Source organism: Netta rufina, assembly GCF_964035555.1.
Source record: "Netta rufina genome assembly, chromosome: 1".
Lineage (NCBI taxonomy): Eukaryota > Metazoa > Chordata > Aves > Anseriformes > Anatidae > Netta > Netta rufina.
The window spans coordinates 166,634,442-166,648,657 of NC_140123.1; the positions used below are offsets into that span (position 1 = coordinate 166,634,442).

The 14,216-nt window shown below is 44.0% G+C and overlaps 1 protein-coding gene across 1 annotated transcript in view; it reads right to left on the reverse strand.

The window, feature by feature from the left end:
* Nucleotides 1-8,045, reverse strand: part of ZDHHC17 (zDHHC palmitoyltransferase 17) — a 74,566-nt gene extending 66,521 nt beyond the window's left edge. Inside the window, exon 1 of the mRNA XM_084287231.1 lies at nt 7,976-8,045. Within this exon, the coding sequence (XP_084143357.1) occupies nt 7,976-8,038 (63 nt within the window). The 5' untranslated portion in view covers nt 8,039-8,045. The remainder of the gene's footprint in view (nt 1-7,975) is intronic.
* Between the last annotated feature and the right edge of the window lie 6,171 nt (nt 8,046-14,216).

A 14,216-nucleotide genomic window follows, 5' to 3' on the forward strand; every position in this document is an offset into this window, starting at 1 on the left:
AGTTTTTCACTTTTTTTTTTTTTGTATATGGGATTAATGCTCTATTCTGCGATGAGATGAGTGTCAGTAGCAGATGAGCACAGCTGGAAGTGTTTAAGGGTAGGCTTCACGGCCACCTACCATCAGAAGGGGGGGCCACACTCCTGGTCCCAGCCACCCCTCCTTCCCTGCTGCCTCTTTTAGCAGCTCTCACGGCTTGCCCAAGTCACCTCCTGGCCACAGGCTGCAAGCACTGGCCCAAGGAAGGGTAAGGGACTACATCTGGGTTCCTCGGTGCTTTCAAAGCACGCTGATGTCCCCTTCCCCTTTACACCACGCTCCCACCTTCCCAAGTCAACCACCATCTCCCTCCAGACTTGCCTCAAGCAGCCTCGGGAGCTCTGACATTGCCACCACCCTCTGCTTTTGGTACCTCCTCCCTTGCAGGGAGGAGCAAGGAAACACTTCTATGACCTCAGGGCATCCTAAAATCCTAGGAAGGAATCACAAAGTTGCACAAGAGGAACTGCAGCCTGTGTTACATCAGGCTGGGCATGGCAGCCTGAGGGCCCCACTCAGCTTCCTCTGACTTCAGAGGACGCTCCTGCTGCTTCCAACAGCATCCGTGCAACAGGCTTCAGCGCTTCTCCCGACTGCAGGGATGCTCTGGAAGTCAAATCCGTACCTCACACTGCCTCTGGAAAGCAGCACAGGGCAGTGTGAATGCTGAACAGTAAAATCCCAAGGCTGCACTCACCTACACATCAGCATCGATGACAATATTTCCCAGTTTTTAAAGCAACTTAGCAAACTTTTTTAAACATTGTCCTCTTTATTCCCTTAAACTAAACTTCTGACAAGTCACCAGTACCCTCTTCCATAATTTTAATGCCCCGTGGATTTTCTGAGCACAACGGTACACAGTGAAATAAATGCTGTTGAAGGAGCAAACTTCTGTGAAATCTGAGAGAGATGAAAAGTGTGCTTACCACGTAAACTGAGTCAACACAAGTTTAGGTCAAAGATGACATTTACCACAGATGCTTCGGAAAGTTAAGATCAGTTACTGCTGCATTTTCAGAAGAAAACATGTGGAAGAAAAAAAAATATGCTTCAACTATTTACAGTTTGTTTTACCAGATTCCCGAGAAGCCACAATGATGCTATTAAGGAAAAGCCTGCAATGATGAAAAAGTGCATGGTTTACAAGGGGACTGGAAACAATTGGGGGGAAAAAAAAGAAAAAAAAAAAAGGAGAAAAAACATTTGTAAAAACTGCAAGAGAAGCACTGGCAATGAATGCAACAAGTCAGAAAAATATGTAAAACTGAAAGGCAAGCAGAAGGAGACAGCAGAGCCCTGGCCCTAGAAGGGCAAACAGGATACCAATACCCAAAAATGCCAGACAGGCAAAAGTTGTCGTACATAAGAACAATTGAATTGCCAATAATAAAAACAAAACCACAACATCTGCAACTGTTCAATAAATGCAAAACAAAAACAGCTGAGTGAAAAAATGGGAAATTGGAATCGCATCCCGCTGCCACAATACAAATGCTTTCTAATATCACAGGTACTCTCCAACTCCTTTAAAGTACAGGATGTTAAGGCCAGCCGTGTCACCCCAAAGATGTGAATGCTGTTTTCCATCTGAGCCTGAGGAAACTCCAGTGGTCTGCACAAAAGACAACATGGGTTGCTATTCTACATGGTTATTGAGAAAAAGCAAAGATTAGTGATGCTAGATATCACGGCTTCCCAGGAAAACAAACTCAGCACTTTCAGCTCATAAGGAAGTAGTACAGAGTTAATGCCCTAAGTATATCATTCAGTATTGTCTGATATTTTAATTAAGATATCAGAACATTAAGAAAGTTAATGTGGTCTATCTTGGATGTATCACAAACGAGACAAGCCTCATTCTTATGATTGGTTTGGTAACTTACAAATGCTGTCATTATCCATGCTGGCCAAAAGAAGCCTCTTCAATAGCTCCTGTTCTAAAGCTGCAGCGCAGTGTCCATATAGCAATACTGCAAGAGCACTAAGCATCCCACAGAGCTTATATTTTGACCCCGTCCTGTTTCATGTTGCTCTACAACCTAGGAACAAACACCACGTAAAGGCAAGTGTTCGTGGCGAGCAAAAAAAAGGGCAACAGTTATTTCTGATACGATGCAGACTGTATCTCTTGGGGAGCTCGGGACCAGCCACAATAAGGTTTTTTAAATACCAACAAAGGTAAGGTCACGTATAAAATGAGGACCCAGCCAGGAAACTAGCTGGAAAGCATTAAAGAGACTTAGAAATAGACAATCAACTGGGCACAAGCTTCCAAGGTGATGCAGTTTCCAACAAGACCACTACAAGGGGCTGCACATATGGAGAACACCGAGTAAGAAAGTGAAAGTTATCATAGAATGGGCTGGGTCAGAAGGACCCTTAAGTACCACCTAGCTCCAAACCCTCTATGTTACCCACCAGCCCAGGTTGCCCAAAGCCCCATCCAGCTTGGCCTTGAGCACCTCCAGGGATGGGGAATCCACAGCTTCTGTGGGCAGCCTGTGCCAGGGCCTCACCAGCCTCTGAGGGAAGAATTTCTTCCTTTATGTATAATATACATCTACCTTTTTTTTTTTTTTTTTTTTAAACTTTAAAGCCACTACCCCTTATCCTATCACTACCCTCCCTAACAGAGCCCCTCCCCAGCTTTCCTGTAGGCCCACTTCAAGTACTGGAAGGCTGCAATGAGGTCTCCCCAGATCCTTCTCTTTTCCAGGCTAAACAACCCCAACTCCCCTCAGCCTGTCCCCATAGCAGAGCTGCTCCAGCCCTCCGAGCATCCTCATGGCCTTCCTCTGGACTCTCTCCAATGCAGCCATGTCTCCAGTACATCCACTGCCCATGTCACCAACAAACAGTGCTGATCCCAGTACTGACCCCAGAGGAGCACCACTCAGTACTGGCCTCCACCTGGACACCGAGCCACTGACCACAACTCCTAAAGAGCTGTGCGACCACCCAGCCACCTCCTTACCCAGCGAGAGGTCCATCCATCAGATCCATGGCTCTACAATCTAGAGATAATGATACAATGAGGGACAGCACCAAATGCTCTGTACAAGTCCAGACAGATGATGTCAGTTGCTCTTCCCCTATCCACCAATGCTCTAACACCATTTTGGTAGGCCACCAGATTTGTCAGGCAGGATCTGCCCTTAGTGAAGCCACGCTGGCTGCCACCAGTCACCTCCTTATTTTCCATGTGCCTTGGCACAGTTTCCAGGAGGATCTGCTCCAGGATCTTGCTGGGCACAGGGGTGAGACTGGCCTACTGTTCCCCAGGTCTCCCTTTAGTCCCTTTTTAAAATGGGGGTTATGTTTGCCCTCTTCCAGTCAGTGGGAACTTCACCAGACCACCCTGACTTCTCACACACGATGGACAGTGGCTTAGCAACTACATCCGCCCATCCCCTCAGGACCCACAGATGTATCTCAATGGGTACCACAGACCTGTGCACCTCCAGGTTCCTTGGAGGTCTCAAACCTGATCTTCTCCTGCAGTGTGAGGTTCTCCATCCTCCCAGCTGCTTTAGTAGCAGTCACACAGGGCCAGTTGCAGCAGTAAAGTTGCAGCTTGTTCTCGAGCCTGCTACTATATTGCTCTCAGAATAATGCCATGAAAACATGCAAAGAATACAAAAAACATGTCTCAACAAGATACTCAGAAGATTCAGTATGACTGCAGACCACAGCTCTAGTGTAGGGATCTGATAATCATCTGCATATTATAGATCTGTATGTATTTATTTGGATAGATATCTCTCAAGACCTAATGATCTGAAACAAATTAAATTCATTTTAGAGGTAGGTTTAAGTCTTTAACAGAATAATTAAGTTTCAGGGCAACTTGCCCAGCCATACAGTAGTATCTGTTACTGCAAGATTTTCTTTTTTACTGTAGAAGTAGTATCCTGGCTATAAAAATAATTATTTCATAAAAAAGCTTCCATGCCTGCATTAGAAGGCAGGTTAAATTTAGACTTGCTTTCCCCTCTGGCCTCGCAGCCTATGAAGCTAAGCATGACACATGGAACAAGATTCAACTTCCGATATCAAACATGCTAACTTCTCTGAGACGTCACGGTTCCATCCTCCTTTTTCAAATAAAGCAATAAATAACAACTGAATGAGATCACAAATGTAAGCTTAGTTTCTGGAGAGACCCTGACCAAGCTCCAGAGTCACTTCTGAAGTCTAAAAAGAAGATTTTTCTGACCAGAGTAAGACAAAAAAAAAAAAAAAAAAAATCAACTCCTACAGCCAAGACTTTCCTAATTACCAGTCACTTCCACCTCTCTCAAACCCACCCAACACAGCCTCATAGCACTGGAGAACAGGCTCCATGGGTCTAACAAAGCAAAGCTCCCTCTCCAGGAAGAGTGCTCCACACGTCAGGAGAAGCACAGCCCTCAACAGCTGAAATACCTTCGGCAGGTCAGGCAGTATCAGCTCACACACAAGGAATATTTTGCAAACAAGAAGAAGGAAGGATAAAAACAAAGTCTGTTTCCTGAATATTCCCCCACAACTCCTTTGTTTCAAAGGGAAACATCCAACCCTATCATCACCTACCACCGAACCATCAAGAAGGCGTCAGAAGAACTGTTTAGAAGATCTTCTGAACTGAAGGAAGGTGGTGAGGACTATTAAGACCATTTAGTCCAAGTGCAAACAGGGCAAGCAGCATTCCCATGCCAGTGCTACGCCAAACAGACGGAAGCAGAGCTTGCATTGCAGCCATCACTGGGCGACCTGAGCAGTGGGAGGAGGAAACAAACCAGCAGGGACTGCCCAGCCCAGTGCCATGCCCCGTGCTGGGGTGCTCCACGTGTGCGCCCCAGCTCCTGCAGGAGAGCTACCACACTGCAGGGCAGCCGATGCCATCTGCGCCCTAGGCGTGCCCAGTTCAAAAGTTTGCATTTAGCCTCCCAAAAGGCGCCCAAACTCAGCTGAAAGCATCAGGGCTTGGATAATGCCTCCTTTCCCTTCTTCTGTTGTTAGTCACCCTCGCTGTTTACCACTTGTGCCTTTCAGCTCGGTCCCATCTGGCTTCACTTTCCAGCCACTGGATCTCGTCAAGTATATCCTAAATAAAGCGCTGCATCCCAGTAACAGCGCTGCCAAAAGCCACTTCTCACTATTTCTAACAATGTGAACGTTTTTCTCCAAGCCTTTCAGCATCAGGCATTATTAAAGTCGGTTTTTAAACTCTTCCCTCACTTCCCAGTGTTCAACAATCACTTTTAAAGACTCAAAACTTCAGGGCAGCACTTCACTGTTAGCATTACCCCATGCTCAGCCAAAAATCATCTCCTTGCTCCTGATCAGTAAACCACCTTTAAAAAAAAATAATCAAGGAATATACTGCACACTTTTAGTCACAGAATTACACTGAGCTTCTGCAGAACTGCTCATATTTATATCCCACCAGTCAATATATTTCTGGATATAGTCCCATGCCTGCGTTCCTTATCTTCAGCACATTAGAATATGGCTGCATAAAGGTGGACTTTGCTTTACTAGCACACCTTCATGTGAGTGAGAGATGGTTTTGTACACTTGTTCTGTCCTCATTGCTTAATACCTATCCACCTTGTTCACCTGCAAGTTTTATTAACGGCAACTTTGTAATTACTTCCAAATCATTCACAAAAGCGCCTCAAGTCTAGTAGGTTCGCTCCTGCAAGGCTTTCAGGAACAATTCCCTCCAGCCACTGCTTCGGAGACCTAACAGTTGCCCAGCTAACTTTATCATATGCTGTAAGACCACACAGTGCTCAAACGACACAAAGTGGCTGTTGGCTATTGCACTTCATGTCTAAGATGATGTTTGTATGCTCTACAGCAGTAGTTTACCAAACTGAACTTCGATACGAAAGAATACCCTCGGAAACAAGTTTCCATTAATAAATTAGGCTGGCTTTCAAGTGGGTAGAAGACCCACAAACTTGGTCCAAAAAACAAAAAAAAAAAACAGAAAACACACCATAAAAACCAGTCGCATAATCAGCTTCCTTAAGCGTTCACATTTTCAGAACAGTTTTTACCTCTTCTTACCAAAAATTACCTGGGTCACTTGTTTATGCTGAGCCTTTCATAAATAAACAAATACATAAATCTTTCAGCACCTTAGTACTTAAGTACTGTTTCACAATTTTTTAAGACCATCTTTCTTACAACATCCACACGGACAGCATTCAAAAATACCTCATGGTCAAATACAAAGCCGGAGAGCCCACATAAAAACCAACCATCTCCCTCCCCCAAAAAGCTCCTTAAACTTTGAAAGTAGCTCAAATTAGTCAAACAAAAAGACAGTCAGAAACAAAACTAATTTTAAAAAGCACAGAAAGATGTCTGAAAAAGATGCATGACACCGAGATAACACTAGCACGAAACATGGGAAACTGGGAAAGATTATGACAGCCCTATAAAAAGCATCACTTTTCTGTGTGTACAAATGTAAGACCCGATTATATGCTCCAACGTCACCACTTACATAAGGACATGGTGCTATTTTCTTAAAAGGTGGAAGTCACCGAGCACAAAGGCCGCTGACCTTCAGAAGAACCACTGACCACAGGGTCTGTGGCAGCACAGCCCCCCACGGGACAGGATCCTCATGCTTTTAAAGATGCTCCAGAAACACTCTTTTCACAGCCACCAACACCGAAAACATCCTTCTCTGTGAAAGCTGATTTGCATAAAGGATTTTTAAGGACTGAGGGAACACCCACTAAGATCCACGCAAACACTGCCCTTATATACAGCCAGAGAGCACCTGACTGTATTGACTGGTCCGATACTCAACACTTCCAGGTAAATCCAACTACAAAACCTCAAGTCGCGGTGTTTACTGCAAATTGACACATTTGGGTTGGTGTTATGGTACAACGTTATATTAATTTCCTTCCTCACCCTTCATAAACACATTCCTTTGGTGCACAAAGCTGAGTAAGTAACAAACTCTACCAGGTCACCCAGCTAGCGAAACGCCTCCGTTTAACCTGAGACGCGTTCACCCGCTATGTGGTAATTACTCAAAAGTTCACCTAATGAATACTAATACACAGCGTATAAAATGCTATGGTTGATTAAGAGAGTGCAGATGCTTTTTATTCCATTTTACAGTTTTTGTCTTTCCCTCTGCCCGGGATATTTCCTTTTAGGCAGAGCCTTCAATTTGGGTCCCTACTGCGAACTTCTGTCACTTCTGAAGAACATCAGACACTGGAAATGAGAGTGCCTCGCCAGTAACTCTGAAGAAACACGCAGTGTCTGTCTGTGTGTATCGCTTAAAAATAATAACCAGGACGTATTTGGGGTGCACGCTTTGCTCTTTAACCTCCAGAACATGTGTCTCTGTTTTAAAGCCGTAGGAAAGCGCGGCTCGGAGCGGGTAGGATACACAGCCGCATACAGCGGCCTACAGCACCTCCTCAGTCCTCAGCAAAGCCCGAAGTGTCCTCAAGACGCTGTTTTAAGGAAAACGCGTGCCACCTGCCCAGCACAGCCCGGCGCACGCTCCCCCCTCTCCCCCAGGCGGGCGCTGCGCACCCCAACACCCCCGCAGCCCCACACGGGAGCACACAGCGAGCCCCCCCCGCCGTGCCTACCCCCACTCCCCCCCTGCAGGCCGGACACACGGCCGGACAGACCCACAGCCGCCCCACGGCCCCGGAGCCGGCAGGAGGCGGCCTCCTCCCACCGCCCGGGGCTGGGGGGGGGCGGCGGGGCACCGCCCGGGGCTGGGGGAGGGCGGCGGGGCACCGCCCGGGGGCACCTCCCGCCCCGCTCGCTGCCAGCCCCGCCTCGCCTCGCTGCCCCCGTACCCTGCCGTGTCCTGCCCTGCTTTGCCGTGCCCTGCCCTGCCGTGCCCTGCCCTGCCCCGCCGCCCCATGCGGCCTCGCCCCGGCGCCGCGCTCGGCCCGACCTCGGGGTGCAGGATGGGCACGCAGCCCGCCTCCTTCTCGTACTCCTCCAGCGGCGCCGCCATCTTGGAGCGAGCCCGCCGCCCGCTGCATGCCGGGTGCTGCGCGCGCCGCCGCCGCGCCGCCCCGCCCGCCCCCGCCGCCGGCTGAGGGCAGCGCAGGGAGGGGAGAGGGAGCGGGGCGGGTGAGGGTAACGGGCTCTAACGGGCGCTAACGGGCACCAACGGGCACCAACGAGCTCTAACGGGTGCTAACGGGCACCAGCCTGCTCTAACGGGCACCAACGGGTGCTAACGGGCAGTGGGCGGTATCCGTGCCTCGATGCCCTTTGGGAGCGCGTTGGTGCTTGGGGATGCCGCTCTCGGCGTGTGGTTTCCGAGAAATTTCAGCTGGATTAATTAACTCGTTATTATTTGGAACGCAAGCAAAATAAGGACTCTTCTGTCTGTGTTAATATTGATTTATTTTCCAGCTACCACTTGCCCGGTTCTCTGGAAGTTATCTTCGTGCCTGCTAGTAGCAAAGAGAGCAAGAGAGGTTTCCAACATTTCCACTATCAGCTCAAAAATAAAAAATAAATTTAAAAATATATATGTAAACCATCACCATGCTCAGAAAGTCGACAAAGGATCCATTCCAAGCACTGGTGCCTAACTGAACTGATGATTTCTTACGTCCTACCGCATGCACTACCCAAACGGCCAACCCGCATGCTGAGGATTTAGGGGTCGGATTAGATTCTGGGGAGGAAAACAGGTTTTGTCGTGTTTTGTTTGCATTTGCTGTTCTTACCAGCCATGTAACACGCACACAGGCAAGATGAGCAATCCTAAAGCTCTTCATTTCAAACTCATGTAAATGCCCGCCATTATCAATTACATTTTTGTAAAAAATGTTTTTCCAATTACAGAGTGTTATTGCTGGTTTGATTGCTGCTTTATGTTGTCATATCTATAGTGCTCTCATTTGCCTTTCTGAGAAAGGGACTTTATATAATACATTGTGTTGTATCGTAATACATTAAGCTCATAAGCCTAAAAACCAACTATGATATGTTCTTCATTGCACTCCTATCTCATATAAAATGGAACAGAGAAGCACTAATAAAATTTGACTACAGCATTATTAAAGTGTTAAACCATAAATATCTTTTTGCTGTATAAATAAATACAAGATTAAAATTGTCAGGAAGATGGATGACATAAGATTTAGAAACCGCGAGTGTAGAACAGGTCCAAAAGCACAGACTTGAAATGTTAAGGTACTGAAGTGCTAAAAGAGCAGAACACAACACACGGTATACGGAAGAGGATCTTTTTTTAACTGTGCATGTTATTAAACGTATGAGAGTTTAGATATAATTTGTAATCTGATTTGCCTGAAGAACAGTCTTCAACCTCCTGCAAACCTCAGAAATAGAAATCCTGTAAATCACTGCAGTTCTTCGTTTATTTATAATAAACGTAAGGGTCATAAAATAACCAAAAGTCCTTATAGTATTTTTACTATGCACATTATTTCTCCTCACAAGTCTAAACAAGCTATGTTTCATCCCTTGGCACATTCAGTTTCTGCTCTGAAGTGGGTTGCAAGCACAAACCCTGCCATTTCCCTATTTATACTCTGTTCCTTACAGGTCCACACGCCTTGAAACTGACTCTGTTCTGAGAGACATCTGCACAGAGAATATTTGCTGTTGAATTTGAGGCCCTGTGTAGCTCACGTGCAGCCCATTATTTCCTTCTTCAGAACGGAGTCTCCCTTTTATTCAGAATCATTTCCTAATCTGTAACAGAATCGCTTGGAAACATGATTCTTTACTGTCTTACATCGTCACTTTGGACACACTTAACATCTGTGCAGAGTAAGCCAACAGCAGATACAAGCCTAATAACCTGCTGGGGTGATGCGTTTGCACCTATTTTCCACAAATGTGAAAAGGTTAGATGTTTCTCTGGATTCCGAGAGAAAATCGTTACCTGACCTTGAACAATTATTTTGCTCCTCTACATTTTGCTTTGCTCATCTGTAAATCAAGTATTATGACACCTAGTTCTGAGGGGTAGTCTGAATTTATTATTGCTGCAGAGCAACGTAAAGTTCTCAGATTAAAAATGCCTTGTAAATGCCAGGATTTTTACTGATCGATAGCAGAAAATGCTCTTCTGTGTGGTTTCATTGAATGATCAGTAGCTGATGTGTGAATTTTTTTTCATATTGACCAAAGGTTTTATCCAGTGCTTCCTACTCAATACGCAGTAGGGACGTGCCTATGATAGGGGCTAAACACAGTGCACACTGAAAAATGGTTTTAGATTCTAGTCTGACAAAAGAAAGCACAGTTCACCAACACCGTGGACCCTTGGCCTTTGGCAGAGACAAGATATCATATATTTGTAAAATATACATATATATACCCATAATATAAATATAATATACCCATATACAGGTTTCAGTACAAAGGATTATTTTGCAGCTATTTTAGATTGGATCTTCTACTAAACTGTGAAATGTGACCGTGAAATAAAAGATATACATGTCTTAGTAGTATTTTTGTATAATGGCGTTACCAATTAAAATGACTAAAAGTGCAATTACACAATGTTTACCTTTGTAACTAAATGCTACAATTCAAGCTAAATGTTTGCGCTCTTGGCAGGCAAAAACATGTAGTGAAAATATTGGAACGTCTTAGCACAAAAATAAGCGCTAAGTCAAAAATACCCTTCCTAACTCTACAAGAATGAACATCGTTAAAGGAACTGTGTTTGTCCTTCGCTTCTCCTACGTAATTTTCACTAATCCTACTCTAATTAAAACACCACGAAATGGATTTGCCTCCATACTTTGCCTCTCTGAAATTTTCTCTTGCTTAGTCACCCTAAGAAGTAGCTTCAGTGACAGTGGCTGAAATATCCCTGGGAGCATATCACATTCCTGTTCTCTGGGTGTGTTTGCAGAGCAGCACAAGTAATGTAATTAACAGAGAAAAATGAAATACCACTAGAGCGACATCCTCAGCGCTCCTGTGGCCCGAGGTTTTACATCTTCGTTATTAGCTATCCACGCAGCATTTTCTAATCATGTTACTTCATGTACTCTGCGCTTCCTCTAGCGGTAATTGCATCCATCCGTCTAAATGTGTATGAGCACACAAAGCACGTAATTCGCTTGGGTTTATCCAAGTCTGAGCTTACTCTCCACATTCCCTTCTAGATGCAGAGCACACGGTTCTCACACGGTTTTGACCAGCTTGAGTTGCCAAAAGCTTGTGACTACAGCTAACCCCAGGTGGCCTCCTTCTGGGTACATTCAGGACACTTTTTCTTTGAAGTGTTTATACAACATGCTCCTGCAGGCCAAACTACCACAGCATGACCATGTAACTGGGCGTTTAAGTGTACACTGGGCTCAGAAGCATACCATTCTTTAAAGGCTGTGTAGGTTTTTCTTCGCTGTGGGGATCAGCACCTTTTAGTTGCTCTAATGTCTGTCTGGTTGAACCTCACTCCTTTGGCTCTGACAACATGCCTCGCACCCTGCATTTTGATTAAAGTTTCACATTTTATTCTTTGCTATTGGAAGGCCAGCTGCCACCAACCATGAAATTTGCCTCAGTTATTTCATTTTAAATCCCATGCTGTAGGCCCTTTGCATTTTTAGAAACTCTTACTCACTAGATTTTATCTCTGCATAGCAGGAGACAACTGGAGGGAAATTTCAGATGAAAATAGTGAGCCAATTTCGACAGCAGGGAGAATGTAAAAAAAAACTTCATTCACAAATGACCTTTCTCCATCCAATGTGGAAAAAAAATGGAGAAACAATAATGTACAGTATGACCATTTTCTTGTTGAGGAGAGGTGTCTTCAGCATTCAGAAGAAACCATTGGTATATGAATGTAACTGAGACAGGATCATGACACCATTACCAGATTTCCTTTCCTACCTTCTTGCAGTTAGGTTGTGATCCTCCAAAATGCTCAGTTTAACAATTTAGAGAAAAATACTTAAACCGATGACAAACAGCTCTTGCCCCACTCTGGGCAGGGAATTATATCTGAAGTCAAATTAGAACCAGTTGTTATAAGAACAATCCAAGTCATTTATCTTCAACAAGAGCCACAGCTGGTGGGGAAATTGGAAGTTTATTTTGCTTCATTCTGCCCAAATAGCTCCATGGAATTTGTCTTTAAAAATATAATCCAGATGAAAATGATCTCAAAGCAAGCACATTAGGAGAATATTAAGCATGCGGAATTCATATCAGAAATCAAAGACAGTGAATTGATGAGGATGGCTGGTGACAGTACAACTCAACTGTGTGACTGTAATGTGCCACTGCAAGTCAGGCAGAGCTGTGAGTAAGAGAGATCAGCGAGTGACGTGCTTTGCTTTACTATCGTGCACTGCCAGGCTTCCCTGCTCTGCACGGCCAGCAAAGACAAATAGCCACAGTGGCTGCATTAGGCAGTTGTGGCAGGCAGTTTGTTTCTGTGGATCCCATCAGAGAGCCTGACAGTGCTCTTACTCCAGCTTTATAATGATGCGTTTCTGAGTTTCAGCAGTATTGCTCTTGATTTACACTGCTGTAAAAAGAGGAAAGTCAGACACAGTGTGTATACTACTTTTACTACTTCTCAAATACTACCACAAATCAAGGCAGGCAGTTTTAGATACCATGTAGTATCAGCAATCCCCCTAGAAGAGGGGAAAAAAGGTGGGAAAATCCCAGCTTAACTATTATCTGATGTCTGGGTGCTCCCTCAACTGTTGTAAATTGTAAAACACAAAACGGACAGTGGTACTAACAGAGAAAGCCACCTTTTTCCTCACTACTCTTGCATAAATCTGTTGCAGCAAGCTTCTTTTGATGAGAAAGCAAGCCATAATTTTGGCTGCTGCTCTGTAGATGATAGCTGTTTTTCAGGACTATTGGTATGGAACAGGATCAGCTCTTCCCCTGCGCAGCCTCTTTTCTCCTGCAGAAAGTCTCCAGGAGTTAAGTGTCTTAAAAAAAGGCCCAGTATGGTGTTTGAAAGAAAGCATCAGAAAAATAATATATTGCTGATGTTTCACCCTCACCTTCCCAGAGTGAGCAAATTCTCCATCTGGCCTTTGGAAGCTGGAAAGCCCCTTGCAACACTAAAAGATGCTACATGTTTCATTTGAAGGGAGACTTTTTTACTTGTAGCTTCCCACAGTGTAATTGAACCCCAAATTTCTACATTGAATTAACTACAGGGGGCTTCTCCAATGATGTTATTAAAATATAATGCTGATGAAATAAGGATATATATGACAGTGACAAACTGCAAGATGCTAAACATATTTCTGGAATCCTAAACGGCTTAGTTAATTGCTATTAAAGTTGTGATTTCAAACAGTAAGGAATTCAACCTGTCAATACAACATCTCTTCCTGAAAAGCTTCTTTCACTTTCTGGTGTTTGTTTTTTGTTTGTTTGGTTGGTTGGTTTTAGTACTTTTTTTTTTTCTTTGTTTATTTGTTTAATGAAATCATTATTTAGCATTTGAACACAACCAGAGAGGTGAACATTAAATTTAGTCTGTTACTAAGCGTAGAAACCTCACTCTTAGGCTTTTGGTATTTTTGTAACTTTACTGTGTACCTCTTTCCTGTCAAAATAATCATACTACCAACAAATAGGTATAACTTATATATAAACAATAATATAATATAATAATATAAAACAATCAGATTCTTTCTATAGGTGGTTACTTTTGTTGACACAATTCCACATGCTGACAAATTCTTCAATGATTCATAATGATTTAAAAGTACAGAAAATTAATGGCTTTATCTAACAACATTTTTATGCCCTCTTTTGTTTTTCTTTTTTCTTTCTTTCTTCTTTTTTTTTTTTCTTTAAGACAATGTGCACCTCTTTCCCACTCATCTTAATTTGAACATCTGGCCTCATGTTATACCCATAACTAGCAGGCTTTGCTGCTATACTTAATGTCAAAGCAAGTTTCATCTTTCTACGCTCATTATAGCCAAAGTTACTATTATTAGGTTGCTCACTACTTCGACTGCCTAATGCTTAAATATGTCTAACAGGTCTACTAAAACATATTTTAAGGTACCCGTTAGTCTCCTTTGAGTTTTGCCCTAGAGCTCTTTCTTTAACGCGTCCAGGAACTTGCCACATATACCAGTTTGTTCTGCTAACTGGGGCAAACTTACAACTATTGTGGTGCAGCCCCATGGAACATCTGA